We start from the raw sequence: 12,016 nt of genomic DNA, 5'->3' as shown, positions 1-12,016 counted from the left end.
ATCAAGAGTCCTGACAGCGACACTGCAACACTCAGGCTGATCCAAAGCCATGACCTGCTCCTACTCCAAGAGTGCTACATGGGCAAAGTAAAAAATCCCCAACCAAACAACAACAACAAAAAAACCACACACACACACCAAAAAAAGCCATCCTCAGATAACTGCTGCAGGAGCTGATCTATGTGACCTAAAGAAATCACTGCTACTTGGTGACCTTATTCCTTCAAAAGGAAAGGAGCAGCTCCAGAACAGTAGGTCCTCATGAAAAGCTGCCGTGTTGCAAGCACAGTTCCTTGCTGAAAGGAAAAAGGAATAGGAAAGTATGTCTGGAAACCCATAGAACCGTTGAGCAAACTAGATATTGAGAGAGAGGGGTCTTTCCAGGCACTTGGAGATGTCCAGACTTAGTCCAATTAAAGCACATGTGAAACATCCTTCTTCATAAAACTGAGACCATGGGAGGCTGACCCTCTCCATGGTATCCTTCCTTCCCCTTATTTAGAAGTGCCCTGACCCTCCTCCATTCTGTTTTACTGAACCCAAAAAGGAAATCTAAACAAATGACTTTAAATATTTACTTTCTTTTTTTACAACACTGTCAATATCCGGGCAAAAGATGTTACTGCAAGACAGCACCCCCACTGCAGTGCTTTATAGAAAACTTCAGCTTTGTAACTGTTGTCAAATGTCACCAGTAAAAATGGGCTCTGAGGCAAGAAAATCCAGGGCCCTCCATAAGCCCTGCTGTCGAGGGCACCTCTTCCCTGCTTCATGAAGCAAACCCCACTTGTTCTGAGAAATGAAAGCTCTATATTAGGAGAATATGCACTGTGGACTGCAAATAAAGAAGAGGTAAAAGAGAAGAAAGATATTACATGGTTTTCTGTCTCTGTACTTTGCCTGAAAGATGGAAGAATTAGGAAATAATATGTTTTACCTTTACAGAAAAGTGCTTCTTCTTGGGTGGATGCCAGACTGTGGTGGTTGAATGAATGAATGCCCGCAGAGGTGTTAAGGATGTCACAAGCACATATGCTTTGATGATGACAGAAACGTCTTGAGCTTTAAGGATGTCCATGTGGCCTGGTGAGGCTGATACTTGATTCCTGGAAAGTAATAAAAATGCATAGCATTAATGAAGTTCTTCTACAAATGAGGAAAATCAGCTATAAGAAAATAGTGAAATTAGCAGAAATAGGAAATTAGTCCTTTTTTCCCCCAAGTTAAGCAACACACTAGATGAAGCCAAGCAGGCTGGAAAAAAAAAGCTTTACATGAAGTCTTTTTATTGATTCTAGTAATTTTAAATCTTAATTTCCACACTGTGTTGGTTTAGGCCCTGCCAGGACCGGAGATCACGTTGCCGTTGTCCCTCCCCCACCCTCTCACACAAGTAGGGCACAAACCCTGGGTTAAAATAAGAAGAAATTTAATACAACAGTGTAATAAACAATCTGAACAACAACAGTAGCAATGATAACAACAATAAACAGCAATAACAGTGAACAAGACAAAAGATATACAGAGAAATACCACAATGGTTACAGACAGCCTGCCGTGTGCTCCCCATGACCAAAGCCACAAAGGAAAAAGTTCCCGTGCTGCCGTGCTGGACCTGACACCCGGCTGGAGATCCCTTTCCCCTCTCTGCTGGGGAAACTTAACCCTATCCTAGCTGAACCAGGACACACACATAGAAAGTAATTATGTGAGGAGGGACTTATGTTTGAGACTACATATGCATTGTGGACATATGGTAATTACTGCAAAACCAGAACATTCAGAGTGAAGGTAAAAACATTTGAAAACTCCAAACAGTTTAAATAACAGAAGTGCATAGTAAGGGTGCCCAGATTTAACACTGATTTGTAGTGAATTCAGAAAAAAAAACAAAACAACCCTATGGAAAGACTGCACTATTGTTAGCACTTTCTTCAGTGTAATAAAGGGACACAAAATGTGGTACTGCATGCTTTCCCTAATGAAAGCCATAAACTATAATTCCAAATATTATGAAAGACTATGACACCTTGGAATAACCCATAATAAATCAGCTAAACATAAAAGAAACATGCAAGCTTTGTCTAAGAAGTGACATGGCTCTCTAGCTACTGGCCTACAGCTCCCACAGTCCACACAAAATGAATCATCCCTAGTAACAGGACAGAAAAAAAAATAAACCCAAGGGAAAAATCTGTTATTTAAAAGCTCATTACTTGGGGAAATCTGAGCTATACTTGGGCATATTCACAAATGTGGTTATTATTCTGCCTATTAAAATCTCTGAGTATCAACCTACCTCAGAGTAAATGCAATGAGAAGATGACTATACAAATTATGGGTCTCTAAGACTGATTACTGGTAAAACACACAGGGCTTTCCTTCCATTTCCCTGTAAACTTTGGCAATACGTGGCCTTTCCAAACCTCAATTTTGCTATCTGTTAAGGGAGTCTAATAATATCTATCTTAAAGAGACCTTTTTCTCTCCTCTGCAGAGTGGTAGGTCCTCAGAACATAAAATGTGTGAGATATTGTAACATAGGAAACAGCACTTGGACAGCCAGTTCTCAAGTACTTCTTGGTTCTTCACTTAAGGGAGGGTCTCTGAGCAAAGGACTACATGTGTGTGTCAGCAGTAGGGCAAGGCAGGGATGGGAGCATGTTGGAGAATGGCTTGCAGAGAGCAAGGTCTCTGCAGGAGCTGACTGCAGCCATCTGAGGTAAACAAAGGAAAAAACCCAGGGCACAGTTATGCTAACAAATGACTGTTATGTTAACAAAGAGAGAAACTGAGGTACACAATGGCCTTGAGTCTGATGGTAAACAACCTTGGAAAAAAAAGGCAGGCCAGAAGAGGGAAAATGTTGTGACATACCTGAAATGCCACAAGGGGCTGGGATATTATAATGTAGCCTTTTACATGTATCCAATTGATTTGTGAGTAGTATGCATGATTATTGTAGAGTGCTTATATAAGGTGTGATTTCTTTCAATAAAGTTGAAGCTTGCTCTATCATTCACATTGAATCGGCTGCTTGCTTCCTCTGCCCGCCGCAGGAGCAGGATATAGCTTAGCCACCATGAGACCTAAACATTCAGAGGTGTACCTCGGTCTGTATTTATCTAAGTGTTTCAATGCCCTCAGCATAGACTTACCTGTTCACACAGAATATATGCAAGCTTGGCTAGTAGAGAAACAAATACTATGCAAGTGTAAGAGATGCAGTACATCCTAGGACTCCATCTGCTGTGGTCTCCTCTGTTGCTACATTCTGGGTCCCTGACTCCTGACTAACTGCATGACAAAGCATTCACAGTTTCTGAGGGTGGGGTATCATTAACTTACAGCTGTGCGCTTGTGCTCTGCTTCCACCCGTACTGCAGATGGGCAGTACGTGTCTTGTCAGTGCCTTCGTGGCCCTGGGACATGTTGCTTGCTGTGCTGGCCTTTGACAGCCCAGGCTGACCGGAGCACTCTGGGGTGACAACTGGGAGCTGCAGGTCTGCAAAAGTACCAAGAGGATGAGAAAGCCAGCAGTGTTGAAAACAGGGGTTGACTCCTGCTGTTAAGGATAAAATGTGTAAAACACAAAAGGTAGAGAGGAGCTACCAGCATGAGATGAAAATGTAAAATAACAAATGCTTAGACTATAATCCTTTTTGGATCTGCTAGCAGAGAGCTTTATACCTACCGAGCACCCCCTTCCAGCTGCAGGATCAGAGGATTAGCTCAAACTCCCACTTTATAGGTGAGTGCATGAGTGCTGTATACAAAAAGCACACTATTCTTCTAAATAGAAATCCTTTATTTCTAAGTATAGAATACCAAAACTTCGTTTCTCACATAGCCCTAATTACAATTAATGGGGATAAGCAAATTAGTTGACTAAAGACCAAGGGACTTTGCCACTGTAATCTCACAACTCAGTAAATAACCACATAACCTTTTTTCTAGGGTCACCATTTAAGGCTAAATTTTGTAGTTACTAAAATCTATAGAAGTCTTAGTTCTGCCACTGAACACAGTGGGAGCAGGGCTGATGTGCCAGAGTCCCTAAGATTCCTGAGACATGTGACTATTAATAGTAATCAAAATATTGTGATGTGAGATCAGTCAATGGGTGGTATGAATTTTCTGCTTTTACTGTGCTGATAAAAAAGCACAGGGTGCTCACATTAGTCATTATTTCATGTAGGGTGGCTTTCATTAACTCTAACACACCTCACACTTCAAGTTCTTAAGTAATAGTTCAGGAAAAGTCAAGCTGTTCATATTATTCCCAAGCCTTATTACTTATCTTTTTAATGACATACTGCACTGTGCTAATATTATGAACTTATTTGTATAGCTTCTCTTTTAAAGCATGCACTCTTGACTTTGGTACATGAAATGAAAAATAAAACTGAAGCTGTATTTCTGGTGATGAGCTGTGAGCAGCCATTCAAAGAAAAGAACTATTCATTTTCATACAGATCCTGTTAAAATGACATTGTGATTGTCTATGTTTATCAGCTGTTCATCAGGTCAGGTCAGCTCAGGCCTCTAAGCTCAACTGGGATCTAAAATTAATCTGGTCCTTTGCCTTACATGCACCATTTAGCAGGATTAAAGGTTTCACTAATCAAAACCAGGCATTTATTAATATAGCACCTCACGTTCAGATTATACTCTCATTGGCATCTTTCTGCTGTTATGCATTGTAACTGATTTGGACTTTGTAAGTGACTACCTGCTTCTTGATGGTACAGAGACAAAACAGGCTACTGTCTGCTTACTTGGTTGTGCAGTGATAACAGGAATAAGACAGTAAACTCCCATTAAGTCATTTATTTAGCAGACTTGCTTCTGAATATGCACAGGGAGCAGATCTTCTAAATCAAGTGCTACTTTTTCCATATCTGCCTTGTAAAGACATAATGGCATTTCTCTATGGGAATTTCCACCCTGTAAAGAGACAATGGCATTTCACCATGACAATTTGCACTGGTCCCACAAAAACTACTCCTATGCATCATTTTAGTTACCTAACTGAAGTGCCTATATTAGCAAAATAGTATTTGTAGGCTTTTCCTTTAGGCAATGGAGAGAGACCAGTCCTTGGAGCACTCAGAGAAATAATGGTTCTGAACTGCTCTCTGAAAGGGTTTATTTTTTCATTGACTACGCATGAAAACTAAGCTACTTACTTGCAACTGCAAATAATTCCCAAAGTTAGATTATACAGTTTTGGTGTTCAGGCAAACCCCTAAGTATTAAACCACTTAAAGGCCCTCCACAGTGCACAGATGACTTCACAGATCTTTTTCTGATTTATCCTGACACTGGTAAAAAGGCAAGACACAGTCCTCTGCTATTGCAACTGTCTATGGAGTTCTGTTCCCCTGTATCCTGGTACAACCATCAGGAACAGCCCAGTGCTGTCAGACTCTGAAGTTCAACTCCTATGGCCTAGATCTTCAAAGAGCGAGATAATGATCTGTTGACCATGAATGGGAACAAAGTTACACAAAACCCAATGAAGCCCATGACAGTTACCTCATTGCCAATGCTGCTCTAGAGGGTCAGGTAAGAGAGAGACACAGATTGTCTTACTGTGATGGCTACAACTTACAGCTGTAGGCAGAACTGTGCTTCCAGACCAAACTCCCTACAACCTATACAACTTTTACATTAGGCCATAGCTATGTGACATGCAAAGGACAAGAATAACAGCTCTTCTCAGCTGATCATCTGAAAGACAAATTATGTCAAAGATGCACATTTTTCAGCAATTGCTTTAGTTAAAATTGCCATAATATTGAGAAAAGGGAAATGTACAAAACATAATTTTCTTATTTAAAATAAAGCAAATATTCCACTGAAAATAAGAACATGGCAGCAGAGAAGGGCTGCTCAGTTCGTTACTCAGAAAGTAGAGTGTCCTCTCCTTTTTAAAATATGTTTTTAATTGTATTGCTAAGGCAACAAATAACTAATAACCAATATAGTATTAACTCAAAAGACAGAGTTTAAAAATATTGAGATTAGGTTTGTACCTATATTTACCCCAAAATTAGAGTTTTTGCTGTTTTAGGGAAATATAAAAGACTATTTTGACATTAATTCATTTGTCACAATCCAGTGGACCTTTTACTGGATCTGGATATAACAAAAAAAAACCCAAAAACAATGGGTAGGGGCAGATGAAAAACAGAAGTGTCCTGAAATTCTCAAACTACTGGGTGGGAGATCCTTAGCATTGCCCTGTCATTGCAAAACGCCTCAACATAGAAAAAATGGAAACCTGACATTTCTTGGAGAAGGTTAAGCAAATTCAGAGTGTTGGTGACTATCATTGAGAACTAAAAGTTATTCCTCATGCTGTAGAGCATCCTCTCTGTATGGTGCCTTACACACCTCTGTTGGTTTTGTGTTAGTATCCACCTGGGAGAAAGCCCACTGCAAGGTGTCTGGAAGGAGAAGGGGGAGTGAGATTGTCACAAGGTGCTCACTCCTTTGAGAAGACACACAGCATGTACAACATCAGGCAGAGTTAATAGGGAGTGACAGTCCCTCATTTTAGTAAATCTAGTCCTAGTAATCAATGAATACAATTATCATATTAATAAAGAGACATCAGCAGTGTTGAACTGCAGTACACTCAGCTGCATCAGTTCTTATGGCAACTCTTCACCTGGCCTTGCACTCAAAAGCAGTAACAGTGTTTATTAGAGCTGTAAATTTGTTAATCAACATTATCATCAATGAAAATTAGCCAGCAGTGCCTTTACTGTTTGTAGTAATTGCCATGTTTTTTCCATCTTGAAATCACTCTACAAGCTGTTGTTAATTAAACAGTCCTACTGAAGTACATAAATAACATCAACATTTTATAATAGAAGAGGTGAGGCAGACTCAGCAGTAGGTATGTGTCAGGCAGCATGGGAAACCAAGTGAGAAAGAATCCCAGCATCCTATCATGTCCAGATTACATCTCCTATTTCAAAAATCCAAACCAGTAATTTTTTATAGCAGGCTCTAAAGATCAAAAGAAAAAAGTAAACTAGAAAATAACAGTTTCCCTTTTAAAGTGGCTATGCAGTAACTGAAAGGCTAGACAAACTGCTGTTTTTCCTGAGAAGCAGCTGCAGGCTTTGCCACAAGTCTCTTTTTCTCCTGCCACTTGTGATGATCCAGTGTAAAGCAAAGGACCTGAGGCTGGAGACCTGCTTTCACTTAAAAAAAGTGCTTCACTTCCTCGAAATTCTGGCTTGAAGAAAGTTTCTTATGCTGACATCTCTGAAATTGGTACCACTGAAAACACTGACAAACAGCACCACTTTACCTCTGTCTAAGGTGTTCTCCATTATGCCATTTGGATTCGTAAAGAATCCACTACAAGTTCTCAGCTGAATTCACATATTAGCCCTCTAACTACAGCAAGGGGTACAACACAGATCTGAGACATAGGAACAGCTGGGGGGCACATGTGAAAAGGAGGTATAAGATCCACTAAAGCAAGTCAACATCTCCAGATCAAAAAAATTAAGCACCTCTTTGTCACATGAACTGGTGATAGATAATTGTTCTGTCAACTCCAATCTCTCAAAGTACCAGGGAGTCAAACAGATCAGTTGACAGTGACAACTGATAGCTAATGAAGCAGCTACACCTAATGAGGCCTTTCAAGTATTTTCCACAACTATGGCTTCTTGCTCCCTCTCCCCCCATCTCTGCCTCCCAAGTTACTTGTCTTTGGCTCAGAGTTCTGAGGTGTAACATGAGATTCAATGGATACACAATAAAGAATAGGTGATTTAAGAGTTACAACATGTGGCTGAGCAAAAGGTTTACCAATAGCTAGAAGTACATTTGGACAAATTAAGACTTCCTGGAGCAGAGCCAGGTCAGTGTTGACTTGGCTGCAGCCACATGGAATGGTGGTAAATGGAACACTGAGGTTAACATGAACATCTGGTGATCTGCAAGCATAAGGAATTCCACAGGAGAAGACCCTACTGGTTGAACTGAGTAACACTCAATTGAAAGAAAAGAAAAGAAAACAAAAGATGAATGAGAATGTGTCCCCTTCTTTATGCTGCTTTTCATATTATCCTTTGATGTTACAAGGAGGTTTATGATATGGTTTTGTTAATTTTTTTTTTACTTTGTCCAAGATCAAATAAGCTATATTTTATACACTTCAAACATGGAGCAAGGAACATTTAACACTATTGTCTGTGAGAAAAAAGTAATTTTGTTTCTAAAGTGCTCATCAACTGTCAGATCTGTTAGAAATATTTCAAGAGAGATTGAGTCACCTTGGAAGCTCCTGGTTGTTTAATGAAGCACAAAGCTAGAGATTGGATGAAATGCAACTAAGGTGCTGTGTTTTGTTCTGAGCCCAGAATATTGTTCCTTTCTTTCATAAAGGGCATTGTAAGCTCAGCGCATTGTACTTGTAGTGTCTTCATTCAATTGCTTTTCTTTTTAGCAGGAAAAACATCACTTTAGATCATGAAAGTACATTAATCCTGAAAGTACAGAGTAGACTTTCCTTCTGCACAGAAGCCTTCTGAACTTCTTTCTAGATTTTCACAGCAGTAGTCTATCTCTAGCAGAAGCCTGAATTGTCTTACACAGGAAAAAAGAAGAATGATAGTCACCTCACTTCATTTCTTAGCAGCACAATATTCAGGAGGGACTGATAACAGGTCATCTCTTTCAGCCTTGCAGGTTTGCTCTCTGACAGGACATTTCACTGAGTTAGAAGAACTTCAGATTGCATCTCGTGCTGGGATCACCCATCTACCCTGATTGGTGTGGGCTGCTGAAGCACAAAGAGCTTATTCTGATACAGACCAGTCAAGCTGCTCCAACCTGGTTCTCTTCTAGTATTAGCTGGGCAATTTTCCAGTCTTTGTAGGTTGGAAAGGTCTGTTAAACAGCTGCAAAGATTGCTTCACATCAGGAGATGCTTTCATACAGTCTTAGGCCGACTTCCGAGCAGCTCCAGGACTAGGGGATTTTTATCAAAATAAAGCCTACTATCCAGTAGGATATCCAGTAGGATACTATCCAGTAGAACTTCTGCTCAGTCATGTATAGTGATCTGCTCTGAGCTGAATAGCCCTGAAAGTAATGAGCATTAAAACGGCATTTTTTTCATTTTTCAGTGTTGATTTTGGAGAGGATGGATGATTTCAGTTGAACTACTGCCGATACATGCCCTGAGGTCATTGCATGCTTGTCACAGAAAGCAGACCTATTCCATTTAATTGCCTCCTGTTATCCATTTGACCTATCGGATGAAAGGACTCTGAAACAAAGATTAATACTCTTCTATGGCTTACCCATTAGGCCTTGAGGTTGCTAAAGAAAGAGAGAGAACCTTTAACACTCAGCTTTATAACCTATGCATTTAGAAAAGGGTGGCTGTGAAACTCAAAGCAGATGCTGAGCATTTGAAAGAAGCTAGGATGACTAGGGGCAAACCTGGCCCCTACTGAAGTCCTGGAAAAATTTCCATTGATTTCACAGGAACATGATTTCTTGCTTGATACTTAACACTCCTGTGATGATTCTGTTACAAGCTTTATTTCTCAAGTGCACATTGCTGTAGGTTCAATGTTCAACCCACTATTGACTATTGATCTAGCTGTCCTTAAAAGGTTTTCATATTCAAAAAATGCAGTGATGCCTCCCTCTGTAAGACAGTTAATCTCAAAGCAATCCACCCTGAATACTTGAATGGAGACATTTCAAATTACTAGTCATTTCTGGAAATTTATCTAAAATACATTTAATATTTTAAAAAGTTTACAGTAGAGCAGATCTAGAGGTAAAGGAACTTAAAATGTAGGTTGGAATGCACTGAAATTCATGCTAAGAACCACCTGTGAAGTTTCAGAGTTAAAAAGACAAAATTATGACAGCACATCATTTTGAAATGTATGTGTTGTTTATTTTCCCCTTTAAAAACATCAGCCAATACAGCTTCAGTTTAATCATTTACCATGTTTTTTGCATGTCTATTTTGGCAGGTGGATGGAAAACAGTATTTATTAAATACAGCATTTGCTTCTTCATTCCTAAGGTGTCTGCACAGTAAAAGATAGAGGGTTTTTTTCAATATTTTCTTCAATATTTTCCAGAAGGGCTGCTTCTTCTTTGTGCACCCTTCATACTGGAACTTAAATTTACAGATAAACTATACAGCTCTGGAAAAAGCAACTCAGTGCAAATGCTGGCTGACTGTTACATGATTAGAGCCACAGCTACAATTACAGAATCACAGAATCATCTAGGTTGGAAAAGACCTTGAAGATCATCCAGTTCAACCACTGACCTAACACTGACAGTTCCAATTCTGTACTAGTAACAGGGTAGAATATAGAATAGTGTAGACCAAGTAATTAAATTCATTTAGCTGCTTTACTTCTTTTCAGTCTCCTCATATTTATTATTAATACAGAAGTATGTTTCTGTCCTAGCTGAGACTGACCCGTTGTAAAACATAGAAAATCCTGCCCCATGTAGTTTATAATCAAATTAACTCAAAAGAATCAGATGCTGATTTTATTGGCCATTCTTGAGGCTCTTAGCAATTTCAGTAAGAGAAAGGTAATAGGTGCAAAACTGATCACAGCTGGTGTGAAGACATTTATAAAGGCCAGCTGACAAAATAAATGCATCCCTCTATTAAAGAAGCATGTTCCTGTCACAGAGATGTTGCATTATTACAACAGAAAATAAATTTAATCTATAATTTCTCTCTTACTTAAGGGGCCCCACGGGGCCTTCCTTCTTCCCCTCACCTCATCACCCTTCTTGCTGACTCCAGAGTGACCCAGTGATGCTGGGGACAGGCAGGGCAGATTTGCAAAGCAAGGGAGAGGAAAAGCTGATGCAGAGTTAGCATCAGACAGTAAACATATCACATAGTGAAAGCACAGTCACACAGCTGAACTATCTTGGCTCTCCCTCCCACCCAATTTCATTAGGGTCCTGCCTATCCCAAGACCTTCTGGCTGTTGGCCAGCCCTGCAGGTGATCAAGTGAGCATTCAAGGCTGGTAGACATTCATAAAGTCTCTGAACTGGTGACACTAATAAAAAGAAATGCAGAAGGAAGGCATACAGCAAATGTATTACTTTAAAAAGTATAGGTGATCTGGATGGGCAGAGAAAACAGCTATTCATGGCACAGGTTGGGCCATGGAAGTGATGAAGCAAGAGAAATGCTTATATGGAAAAACAGACTAGTCTGGATTGCTTAGAGAATAGGAATGTTATAAGCATTTCCACTACTTTTTTAGGCAACACCTGTCAAAGATTTTGTTGTGCATACATCAGGATGCCTTTCCTGTGCCCTAAACCGAGGCCGGGCAATTCTGCTCTCATTGTGGATCTTAGTCCTCACTGTCTCTCAGCTGAGAGTAGTTCCAGGAGGCAGCCAAGCTCAGTCCTCAGCCCAATGGTGGGATACCAAGTATGACCACCTGAAATCTTGTTGCCAGTCATGCTCCAGCCTCAGAGAGCTTCTAGGCTTAGGACTGTTTGGAGGAAGATTTCATTCACAAATCACTGCAACAGCTGCAGCTTTTGCTGACCTGAGCAATAAATGCCAGGAGCCTTCCTTTATCATTCAATAGCCATACCAGAACCTCCTCATGGACCAAGCCTCATATAGTGAGCAGATACCAGGCACCTGATTAAAAACTGGGCAAAATACCCTGCGAAAACAGGAGTGAAACAAATCTCAGACAGAGTAGCAAGCACTTAGTGTCTTCCATGCTGAATTTTAAGATCCATTACCATTCTTATGGCTCATTACAAACCCACTGCCACATGTGCTCATCCACCAGCAACTCCTTCTCTCACTCAATTCATTTTATCCATATTTATCACTTACTTCTTACATTTTTGCTCCTCTCAACTATTTCTCTAGTCTGAATTTCCTAAACTTTTTTTCTTTCCAGCAGCTCTCCTGTCTCCTAAAAAGCAGTCATCACTGGGTTGGACATGGGGGAGGG

At 40.1% G+C, this 12,016-nt stretch overlaps 1 protein-coding gene across 2 annotated transcripts in view; it reads right to left on the bottom strand.

The window, feature by feature from the left end:
* Positions 1 to 12,016, bottom strand: part of CPED1 (cadherin like and PC-esterase domain containing 1) — a 153,716-nt gene that overhangs the window by 99,872 nt on the left and 41,828 nt on the right. For both annotated transcript variants that reach the window (XM_026868166.1, XM_026868167.1), the window contains exons 6-7: positions 3,349 to 3,505; positions 938 to 1,106 (exon numbers count right to left, since the gene is read on the bottom strand). In XM_026868166.1, coding sequence (XP_026723967.1) covers positions 938 to 1,106; positions 3,349 to 3,505 — 326 coding nt within the window. The remainder of the gene's footprint in view (positions 1 to 937; positions 1,107 to 3,348; positions 3,506 to 12,016) is intronic.

The sequence above is a fragment of the Athene cunicularia genome (genome assembly GCF_003259725.1).
Source record: "Athene cunicularia isolate RWA chromosome 1 unlocalized genomic scaffold, athCun1 chr1_part2, whole genome shotgun sequence".
In the NCBI taxonomy this organism is placed as follows: domain Eukaryota; kingdom Metazoa; phylum Chordata; class Aves; order Strigiformes; family Strigidae; genus Athene; species Athene cunicularia.
The sequence above is the reverse complement of the archived record's forward strand: the minus strand, read 5'-3'. Positions and strand labels throughout refer to the sequence as shown.